The 12,600-nt window shown below is 31.5% G+C and overlaps 1 protein-coding gene across 1 annotated transcript in view; it reads left to right on the forward strand.

The window, feature by feature from the left end:
- The window catches only part of LOC118200498 (uncharacterized), a 31,086-nt gene that overhangs the window by 14,092 nt on the left and 4,394 nt on the right, over window positions 1-12,600 (forward strand). The window contains exons 2-3 of the mRNA XM_085817910.1: window positions 7,331-7,847; window positions 8,341-8,576. Coding sequence (XP_085674036.1) covers window positions 7,682-7,847; window positions 8,341-8,576 — 402 coding nt within the window. The 5' untranslated portion in view covers window positions 7,331-7,681. The remainder of the gene's footprint in view (window positions 1-7,330; window positions 7,848-8,340; window positions 8,577-12,600) is intronic.

A 12,600-nucleotide genomic window follows, 5' to 3' on the forward strand; every position in this document is an offset into this window, starting at 1 on the left:
GCCAAAAGATAAGAAGTTTCCTTGTCAGCTCTTTTTGAGTCCTTTTCTAATACTGCTAAAATTCTGCATGATATTTGTTTTAGAACTGCTAAGAAACTGCTAACAAAATTTTAAATACAAAAGTTATACTGCAATTTTAAGTCTGAAAAGTAACTAATTCAGACTTGAAAGCTCTTGAAACATAGAACTTGAGCTCAAAACAATAATAATAGAATTTTGCATTCATTTTTTTTATTATACGATTGTTGCTTCATTGATAACAATGTTATAAATAGTTCATTTAGAATTACACTACAATTGCTGCATTAGAATCCATATTTCTTACTAATTATTTAAACATGAAAAATGAGAACTATAATATTTATATGTACTTTTTAATCTCCAAAGTTATACTATTTTCTCATAAATAGGAAATTGACTGTTTTCAACAGTTTTCACCTCTTCGTCAAGAAACATTTCTTTTACGGTCCTAATTAAAAATTACAGAACAGCAGAACATAATCTATCTCACGAAATTTGCTAAAACAAATTCTTTCGCATTAATTTTGAATTTTATTTAACTCAAATTTATTCAATACTTCGAGTTCTGGATAATCAAATTAGCGGTATCATTCTAAAGCTGCAAAATGTAATTAAGAAGCTCAGCTTCGTTTTTTAATGATTCATTTTACCACGCCACTGGGGAAAAAAAAAATATCTGAGTTTTCAGATTTTCAATTACGTCCAAAGGGCGTGTTTTTAATGTTTTGTGTGTTACCTTTATTTATTAAATATCATGTTCTTTGCACTTAAACCATAAAATTTAATTAAATAGCAATGCCGCAGCATATCTTTAGAATTTCCGATACACAGTTCCGCGCGCTGGAGACAAAAAGGTTTTTCCCACCCGTAGAGTGTTGCCATTGCTCCCTTTTAAATCGCTGAGTTTGTTACTCAAAAATTCGTTAAAGTTTTGCAAAATATAAAATCGATAATAAATCAAATTCCAAATTTCAAATTTGGTCTTCCACATGCCCATATTCGTAGGAGGATTACGTCATTCAAAATTCGATGGCTCTATGTACCGTTGTTTTATCACAATGCGAGAAATATACATACATTTATGCAGATTTTTCATTATTTAAAGGAAAATCTGAAAGCTTTCATATATCATATTGCTCCCAAAATGATTTTTTTAACGTTTTGTGTGGTACCTTTACTTATTAAATATAATGTTCTTCGCACTTTACCATAAAATTCAATTCCACAGCAATATCACAAAATATTTAAAAAGCGCAAAATTTAAGAATTTCCGATACACAGTTTCGGGCGCTTTCTTTTTTCGTACACTGTTCCCGTTGCACGCTTTTAAATCGATGAGTTTGTTAATTAAAAAATTCGTTAAAGTTTTACAGAATTGGGAATAGCTAATAAAACAAATTCCAAATTCGGAATTTCAAGTGCTTATGTTTGGTTGGAGTACTACGTTATTCAAAATTGGATGGCTCTAGGTACTGTTGTTTTTTGAAAATGCGGAAACATTCATGCATTTATGCAGAATGTTCATTATTTAGTTTCTTTAAATATAATGCATGGCAATAATATTTTGTAGCAACAGTTTGAAAAATGAATCAACGCAGAAAGTGAAACCACGCAAAATCTCGTTTTGAGACTAATAGCCCTTTGGGACTAACGCCCCTTTGGGCTAAAAAAATAAATAAATAAATAAATGTTAAATTAGCAAGTTAAAAATCGGAAATAGCAACATTTAACCGATAGAACTCCTTACTACCTTGGTCGAAAAATGCAATTTTGAATAAAATGATAATTTTGCTTCTTTTATTAAATTATTCTTATAACAGGGCTTGCATGAATGGATTATATTCTACTACAAGAAATTTTTTCATACCAATAAATTGCCACAGTTAGAGACAGAAAGTACAGTAAACCCTTTCTCTAAGATGACCACAGGTTCATAAAATTTTGGGCTTTTGCGAATTAGAGAAATAGCTCTCAGCACCGATGTCCAAGTTCTCAGAAATACTGATCATCATAGGAAGATAATCACCAGAAGAAAGTTCACTGTTCACATTCTGAAGTGCCTTATTCTATAAATGAAAGTACATTAAGCCGATTCGATTGCGTGTATGCCCGTATTTATTTATATATAGGAAAAATTTTAATATAAAATAAATATAGTGTAAAATATATGTTACCGTTAAAGCGTATAATTAAGTTATTTCCTCAAATAAATAAGTATTTGGGCGGAGGGGGGAAACTAGCCAAGCCGGTTTAGCTAATTATTTTAAATTAACTATATTAATTAGTATAGAATATCATATTCTATAAACTAACTAATGATAAATGCCGCCCAGACGGTGTAGTGATTGGGGGAGCCAATTGCGATACCTTACGGCTTGGGTTCGAATCCAGGGGAATGCATAGTTCTAATTGTCCGTCCCTTCAGAGGAGGCGAAGGTGGCCCACCTATTAGGTGACTGCATAATAAAGTGACAACTGCTTCTGGTCAATTCGAAGTCGGCTGAGAGACCATCATTCATATTAAAAAAAAAAAAAAAAAAAATCTTAAAGGTTTCAGGTTTTAAACTACGTCCAAAGGGGGCTTTTTTTTTAACGTTTTGTGTGCTACCTTTATTTATTAAATATCATGTTCTTTGCACTTAAACCATAAAATTCATTTAAATAGCAATGTCGCAAAAGAATTTAAAAAAGAGCATATCTTTAGAAGAATTTCCGATACACAGTTCCGCGCGCTGGAGATATTTTTTTTTTTTTTTCGTATAGTGTTGCCATTCCTCGCTTTTAAATCGTTGAGTTTGTTAATCAAAAATTCGTTAAAGTTTTACAAAATATGAAATAGATAATAAAACAAATTTCAAATTTGGGCTTCCAGATGCCCATATTCGCAGGAGGATTACGTCATTCAAAATTCGATGGCTCTATGTACCGTTGTTTTATCACAATGCGAGAAATATGCATATATTTATGCAGATTTTTCATTATTTAATTTCTTCGAATATAATGCAGGACTCTAACATTTGTTGGCAACAGTTTGAAAAGTGATTCGCCGTTTATAGCGATTCAACGCAAAATCGCAAAACGAAAAGAATAGTCCTCCAGGATCAAAGTCTCTTTGGACTTTTAAAAAAAAAAAAAAAAAAAAAAAACCTAATGATAAACCGTTAAAGTGTAAAAAATGACACTATAAAATACCTGTCGTTTTATAAATTAACTGATGATAAACCGTTAATGTTTAGAAAATTATATTTCCTATTACGGATAGATTAAATAATAACGGAATGCATAATATAATATTATTGCTAGATTCGTTAAACCGTAATAAAAAATAACAGACTTTACTACGCCAATAGTTCTGTTTAAATTTTTACAGCTTATCAAATTATTAAGCTATTTAGTCCTGCAAACAAGCAGCTTTCGCGTGCCGTCTTTACTGACAATTCGTCATTTATCAACACTTTACTGTGAACAAACTGTTAGCTTCCAGTTAGGGATGGATGAAATTTAGTTTCAAGGACGGCAATTATTGGTATTTAACAGAAGAGAAACATTTGCTCCCCGTGAATTTTTGCCTTCCGGGTGACGTGGGTCGGTTTCCTAAAGGAAACGGATGAAGCAAGAAACGGGGGAGAACATACGATTTTCCCGCAGGCAAGTTGGATAAACCTGCCATCGACATGACCTTGCTCAGCTGCAGCCAGCTCAACGTCTTACTCTTAAATCCTCCCTCAAGAGAGCCTGCTATAACCCTGCCCGTTAAATTAGAATTTGGCAGGTTTTCCCAATTCCAATCGGCGACATTATTTGGCGAGATTTTAGAGTTCCTCTTTTTCCTTTCCTTATTTTCCTAGTGACATTTTTTCCGTTCCTTATTTTCCGGGGACATTCTTTCCGTTTCCTTTTTTTCCGGGTGACATTTTTTCCGCACACCTGCCGACAATGCTACATGATTTCTCATAATTTAACAATAATTGCTCTGCTTTATTAATTTATTTGTAACATCCAGAAAATGCAGTAAACACTTTTCATCAAGATAAAAGACACAAAGTTAAGTCTTATTATAAAAACTCAAAATTATATTTTGAATTAAATAGATGTTCAAACTTCAAATTTAAAAAAAAAAAAAAAAAAATTAACGCATTCTTTAAATTCAACAATTTTATTATTTTATTTTATGCTGTGAATAACAAATGAAGTTGAAAATCTCAAGTCTTTGTTTCCATTATTATCAATGTTCTTAACACTGCGGCACCCCTTTTGAGGAACTGAGCTCTGCTCAGATTGTATCACCTCTAAGCACTTTTTCTGTAGCCGATGCCCCAAGAAGATTTGTCTTTTGTTAACGTCCATTGATTTATGCAGTAGATTTCCCTTTCTTTGTACCCCTACAAGAAAAGCCTCCCTTCACGACAAAGAGCACAGGCATGCAACTCATCTGAAATCTGAAGCCATTTTCGACGGAGGATGCCCCCCAAGTGTTAATTGCTCTGTAATAGTATCCTTGTAGCATCGCACTAAGTGGAAAAAGTAAACGTATTTACTATACGATTTCTAGAATTCAGCTTTTCTGGTGGTGCTTAAATGTTAATTGTCGTCGTTCCAAAGCTGACTTCACAAGAAATCGTCACAGAACGAAGCGTCACAGAGTGCGAAGAGTAAGTTTCAAAGTTTTCCCTTTCTTCTATAAAAATGATCAGAACTAAAAAAAAATTATCTGATATATCTAAAAGACAGATTTATAGGAGAATAAATCAACGTGTATTATCGGATTCTTCAGAAGATGAAGTAGAATTTAATTATGTAAAAATGTCTGTGTCGAATTCTCGCGCAAGCAAATATTTTTTAATTTCCAGTTCAAACTGTGATTCAGAATATGAAACTCATACGCGTTGCACTTCAACCTATAAAGCTTCTTTTGAAGTTAGTAAGGCAGATACTGAATCTGTTTCATTCGAACAGAAAAGGGAAATGAAAGATATTTCATACGATGCTTCAAATCACGCTACTTGTGAGAACTCGTTTCAGGAATTGATGGAGTGGAGCTTAAAATTCCAAATCAAACAGAATGCTTTGAGTGCATTATTAAAAATTCTAAAAAATCATAAATGCTTTAACAGTTTACCAAGTGATGCGCGTACACTCTTGGGCACTCCTAGGAATTCCTCTATAAAAAGAATGGGGAATGGAGACTACGTATACTTCAGCTTAGAAAATCAAATTAAAAAAATGCATAACCTTCAAATTTTGCCTCAGTTATCTTGTATAGAAATAGCAATAAATATCGACGGCTTATCAATATTCAAATCAAATAATAATTCACTCTGGCCGATTTTGGTGAATATTATTTCTACAAGAAACGTATTTATCGTGGGTGCATATTATGGTAGCTCAAAACCAAAAGCTAACGAATTTTTAAAAGAATTTACGGACGAAACTGTGAAATTATCTACAGAAGGTATTAATTTCGGAAATCAAAATAAAATAAAATTATCTGTTAAATATATTGTATGTGACGCTCCAGCAAAATCATATATTTTGTGTACTAAAGGCCATACTGGATATTCAAGTTGTTCGAAGTGCAAAATTGTTGGCAAGTATGTTAATAACAGGATATGTTTTCCAGGAACAGTTGGTGAACTACGTCAAAATTCCGATTTTTTTATGTCTCAAGAAGAAATTATTGATGACGATTATCACAACGATTATCCTATTTTAAGGAATATCCCAAATATAGGACTAATATCAAATATTCCGTTAGACTTTATGCATCTTGTATGCTTAGGAGTAGTACGAAAAATTATTACTATTTGGATAGGCGGAGGCAGCTTACAAGCACGATTACCGCATAAAAACGTTGAATTAATTTCAAAAAATTTGACCAATGAATGTTCCAATTGAATTTGCAAGAAAACCGAGGACCTTAAAAGAATTGAAACATTGGAAAGCTATAGAATATCGTCAGTTTTTACTGTACACCGGCCCTGTTGTTTTAAAAGAAATTTTAAACAAAAAGCTATATGATCATTTTTTATTACTTCATATTTCGATCAGACTTTTATGCGAAATACAAAATCAAACGGCAATTCATGAATACGCACAGTGTATATTAAATCACTTCGTAGTAAATTTTGGGCTTTATTATGGAAAACAATATATTTCTCATAATGTTCACGGCCTACTGCATATTTGCGAAGATGTAAAAATGTTTGGACCGTTAGATAATTACAGTGCCTTTAAATTTGAAAGCTATATGTCTTCTATAAAAAAATTAATCAGAAAATCTTCTGCTCCATTACAGCAAATAGCAAGACGAACACATGAACTGTTCAATCATACAACAGCTATCAATAATGATTCAATCAATCAAACCGAATTAATTTCAGAATTTCAAAATTTACACACATCTGGTCCACTACTTGGAGAATGTGATTTCAATAGACAGTACAAAATTATGCAGCATGAAAATGTTGTACTTAAGATTTCTACGAAGGCTGATTGTTATTGCATGTTGAAAGACAGTCAAAAAACTATTATTTGTGTTTATAATTTCTCATATAGTAAGACAGAAAACTGCATGATGATAGTTGGAAAAGAGTTTAAGCAGAAAAAAGAATTTTTCGAAACACCTTGTCTTTCATCTTTGTTAAACATATTTTATGTAAGAAACCAATCTTCTTTAAAAGTATGGCCTGCCAAGTTATTCTGGAAAAAGCTAGTATTATTACCATACAAAGATGGATATGTTACGTTTCCCTTAATTCATAATTAAATCTAGAAGGAATAGTTAATATATGCCATAATAATTGTAAAACTATATTGGCTGACATGTTTTTAATATTACATTTACGTATTACATATTTTACATAATATTAAAAGTAGGATTTATTAATAATGCTAACATTTATATTTCATAAATACTAGAAGGAAGTATATATACTATATTGCACTGTATTTCTGAATTAATTATTCTGCTTTCATCTCAGTATTACCAAAATATTCTCTTTTATTAATCTTTTGTGTACAGCACCATGGTAAAATGCATTATTTGCATTAGAAGTATTTCATTAATATTAAAAAAATATTATAACCTGACAAGTATTGCGCATTTTAAGCCTTTGTATTTTATATTAATAATGAAATCACAAGTGATATTACATCACCTGTGATTTCATTATTAATATAGGTTATGTTTCATTATAAATAACGTTTTAAGCATTTTATATTATAATAATGAAAATTACATAAAATTAGGTTTTTATATTAACATTTCACAATTAATATACTTTGCAACTTCAGCTTATTTGGTTTATAGTATTTTTGAAGGTGTGTGTTAAGATGCCAAGTTTTTTTATCGTGGAGTTCAGAGATGGTCTCCAACTTGTTTCATCTACTTGGATTGAGTGGGAAACATTAACCTGCAGTTGGCCACAAGCAAAATGTGAGAAAGACCTCCATAAAGCTGTTCAGCAACACCAGCCTGTACAAAAATCCTGGAACTCATACAAGATAAAAAGGATTTTTGGAAGTGCGAGTTCTTTTAAGAAAGGACTTTTAAAACTCAAAAAAGCTGAATTTTCGTCGGACATTAGCACAGAAGACGGATGTGAATCAGCTAAGGAGGTACAGCTAAATAAAAGAATAATAAATTTTGGAGAATCCTCAGATGATGAAGCATGTGTTGCCTTGCAACATTCTTCCAATATTCCCTTCGGAGCCTCAGCATTCTGAAAATAAGAGTGTATCATCGAACTGCACCGAGCAAAGGAACTCAGAAAATGATGACAGAATGGAAAACATTGAGATGGAAACACAGCAAAATGTTGTCAGAGGTAAGACTCGTCTTTAGCTACTCTTACTTCTATATTCAAATTTATATATAGATATGTTGCATAAAATTCATTAAACATTTTGATGAAAATGCAAATTTTTGCAAAAGGTGTCAAAATTAGAAAATAATAGAGGTATTTTACTGCATCCACATTTTTAAAATTCTTTTAAATTACTGAAATATGTAAAATATAATAGTTTGCGTATGATGTAAAATGTGTGTTTCGAAGTTAAATTTATAGCTACAGGTTTTTAAAAATATCAGTCAAAATAAGTTTTAAGTATATTTTGTTTTGAATATTTTATATTCTCAGGCGATAGATAGAAAGAATTAAGCATGCATTTTTAGACATAATTTTCTTTTTGCAAACAATTTAAGTTCGTCTTCATAACAAACTTTTTTTAAGAAAAATTGCAGAAGCTTAATGGTAAATTATCGTACGCTATCTCTCCCCTCCATTATACCCATTATAATTCTTTTTTCTCTCTTCCTAGACGATTTTCAAATGCAAGTTAAAAAACAACTGACACGTCTAAGAATTCAGCTCAGCCTTATTGCAGAAACACAACATCTAATCATAGAGAAACTCACTCATGCTAATGAGAGTCAAGCAGCTATTGATGTAGCTGGCGATCTGGATTTAGCTCAACACTTTCCGTTTTCATCATCTGATGAACTTGAGAAGTTTGACGAAACACTGAAAATAAATACTAATATGCAGATGCACTTAGTAAGTCATATTTTTTTCTACTTTGAATTGCAATTTTTATCTAAGAGTGAATAATTTATCTGATATTGCATTTAATGGCTTTCTTAGGCTAAAATATTATTTTCAACTTGTTATAAGGATGTTCCAAAATTAAATTTAATTTTAGAGAATTAATAAGAGTCTACATTTTGCGAAATTGAAAACTTTCAACATATCTGTCCATATTGTATTATTTAATCAATAATAACCACTACTAATAATATACTATTATGAGACTGCACCTGAAACAATGCTAAGAGATATTTTGCTTCAATAGTACACAATGGTATAAAATATGCCTTATGCACAATAATTTTTACCTTATTCCCCTCTTTCCACTCTGTGTGTCATATAGTCAAACTCTGCCTAACTGTTTTATATCCTTATTTATTTACATAATAATAGAAGAAATTGTTTTATTTTTTCATCCTTCCCTCCAAAAAATGCAAATAAAATAATAAAGAAACAGAAAATGATTATAAACAGAAAATTATTTTAAAAAGTATAATATTTTGCTTTTAACACAGATTAGAAAACAGACCACTTTGATCTTTAAAAGTCATTTAAATAAATACAAGAAATAAGTTTGTAATTAATGTTCAGTTATTATTTGTAATAAAACTTCTTCAAAAATATGCTTTTAAAATTTCTTTGAAGTTTGCACTGTTTAATAATATGCTTACTAATGGATATAAAAAATTCTTTGACATTTATGAAAACATGCTATACATTTAATTAACAGCAGCCTTGTGTTTGGCGTAGATTTAGTCAAGAACTCTGTCGATTTCGAGGGCAAACAAATACAGGTCCTTCATCAGGAGCAAAGAAATCTGCGAAAAAGTTCATAACTAAAGCTACGTGAAACACAAGGGGTTGTTGATTTTAAATTTTTATGTTTTACTTTGGCGTGTTTGATGGATAAATTTACTTTATTTTTCTGCAATAAATAATTAAATGGAAAATAAAAGCAATAATTTTAAAACAAGTTTTAAGTGGGCGAAAGAAGAATAAGGGACAGTTTTCAAAATGAAATTTATTGCGATCAAATGTACACCAAGTGTATTCTAGTATTTTAATTTAAAAATAACCGAAGTAAATGTCAAATTGTTTACCATAATATGTTAAAAAAAGAGTGAGAGAGTGGGAGAAAGAAAAGAAATATCTTTTATTTTAGTGTAATTAATCTTTTGCTTTTCGCTTTTGCTGAAATTAATCTTTTTTTTTTTTTTTTAATTTGATATAATGCAAGACATTAGAAATGAGAATAGTGTTAAAAATCAAGAAAATAAAATCAAATAAGTTATTGCCTATTCAGACTCAATATTTCAAAACTTTGAAACAGCTATGCATATTGTTAATAATATGTATGAATGCAATATAACCAATTAGACAGATATCAGCTTACATTTTGTCACTCTTTGGGTTAATGATAAAAAATTATTTTATTAGAAAAATGTGCTTGAAAACTAAGCATGTTCCTACTCCACCCACAATAGGATTACTATGTCTATGATTTTATTAAAATGGAAGCAGAATAAAGATTTAAATTATTAAAATACTGTATTTATCACTTTTAAACAGTGATAATTGACTAGGAGCGAGTACAACCGAAATACGAATTAAAGATACCATATTTTGAACAGTGACAACATTTGCTGAGGTCTGAATCTTGGTTCTTTCCATTCTTCTTACCAAGTTTGCCAGGACAGGATTTTACATGTTAAGTGGAAAACATTACATTTTCTTCTAGGTGTAATAATAAAATAGTGATACTGGAAGTCACTATAACGGAAGTTGCAGCAGTTTTACATTATTTACCACTAAAAATAATTTGTATTTCTTAGGTTAGGTTAGGTTATTCAATAATGGCAAAGCCTCGATGGCTATCTGCCTAAGGGGAGGGATGCCTTCGTGAAGGACTTTCTAAGGGAAACAGGCTCGTATACACGTTACACATGGGGAAAACCAGGAAAACGCCCATGCAGCCAGCCCGTTCACGGGATTCGAACCGCGGACCGAACTACCAGTGTTCAGCGACTTTACCGCTCGGCCGCTGGTAGGCTGTATGTATTTCTTAGTGCCCGCAAAATTGTTAATAATATGTGCTACTTATGAAAAACGATTTCGCAGTTAATTATAAAATTATATCATTCTTCAATGGTATACTTATACAATAGTTTCATATTTTCTTAATGACAATAGGTAAAAGAAAATGAAATCAATTATTTTAATATCAAAATAAATGTATAATTAGGGTGCTTGGGACTCATTGATTATTGTTACTATAATTAAGACACAATAACACGCCGAATAAATACTAATTCAGAAGTCAAACAACAAAAATCAGCGTTATACCTACAAAATTTTCACAGGACTAGTTTCGATGGTTTTACCGAACCATCATCTTCAGCTGCAAAACCGCAAATGAACAAGATAGGAAATAATGATTAGATAAGATAAGAAAGTCTGGACAGGAATAAGCAAGTGGCGCCATCTGTTGGCGAAACCAGAACTAAAACATAATTTCTCTAAAAGCCGAAGGCAAATTTGGGATCGTTAACTAGAACAGAAAGATTTTTATGAATGTGAAATGCCTCTAGAAAATCCAGTTCTCCAATGGAAAATGTTTTTTGAATAATATTGGCAGCAGAAAAATTGAAAGTGTGATTTTCGGACCAACAATGTTGAGCAACAGAAGACTTCTGTGTTTCCTTTTTTCTAACATATGCCTCATGTTCTTTGACGCGAAATTTTAAGGCTCTCTTAGTTTGGCCAATGTAAATTAAACCACACTGGCAAGGAATCCTATAAATACCCCAGGAATTCATATCCGGAATGGGGTCCTTGAGTATAGAAGTTGGAATTTTATTGATGGGAGAATAAACAACCCGAAAGTTAAATTTCTGCAAAATATGTGCAACTTTATAGCTAATTGATGGAAAGAAGGGAATGACAACAGAATTTTTATAATCTCCTAAAAAAAGAGTGTGGCTTTTAGTGTGTTCAGATGAGAATTTTTTAACTGCTTGATTAATAATGTTGGGTGAAACTACTTCGGTCCGTGATAAGGGATACACGTCAACAATTGTCCAAAATTGAACATGAACTCTATAACCTTCATCTGGAACTCGCTAAATCATATCCAAAATTCACTGCCCTTGAACAAAAGTCCTGGTCTAGAACGGAGAATGCAGTTAACCGTCATAAAAACACCCTTGCAATTAAATTCGAAAAACTTCTTTTACAGTCTTCCAGTTCAAGTAGTTCAAAAAATCTTCCCATTGTAAACATCAAGCCAATAGTTAATATTTCTAATGTTAGTCTTTCAGAAGAACAAGAGAGAATTCTAAAATATAATTTTAACTTCTCACAAACCTGTAAACCCTCGATTCCAAAGATTTTGGCTCCTATCGAAAAAGCTTTCAAGTTCAGTAAAGTTTCAGATTCACAGAAAGAAATGATTAGGCATCTTATCGCTCATAATGTGAAATTCAATAATAAACCTTTGAAACCAAATCTAACTGCGAGAGAAAGAGCTACAATGCGCGAAATTCATTCTAACCCGGATATTATCATTTCAAAGGCCGACAAAGGCGGCCGGATAGTCGTTATGGATAAGAACACTTACATCGATGGTGTCACTAAACTCTTAAACCAAGGACCATATAATCCGATCCCTAAAGATCCATCCAAAATAAAAACTGCGATCAAATCTTCGCAAATCATTTCAAGCAACTTAAAACATTCGCTTATCCCATCTGTTGCGAATTGTGCCAGATTATATGCTCTTCCCAAAATTCATAAAAGCGGTATTCCTTTCGGCCCTATTGTATCAAATTTAGGTACTGCCTCGTATCCTTTAGCTAAATATTTGGTTTCTAGATTTTCCACTCTATTAGACAATAACATTTACACCATAAAAAATTCAATAGAGTTTGTAAAAAAGGTTAAAAACATTTCTCCTAGTAATTTACTCATGGTTTCTTTTGATGTAAAATCATTATTC

Source organism: Stegodyphus dumicola, chromosome 6 (assembly GCF_044657685.1).
Source record: "Stegodyphus dumicola isolate Sdum_Otavi_A_Nest chromosome 6, ASM4465768v1".
In the NCBI taxonomy this organism is placed as follows: Eukaryota; Metazoa; Arthropoda; class Arachnida; order Araneae; family Eresidae; genus Stegodyphus; species Stegodyphus dumicola.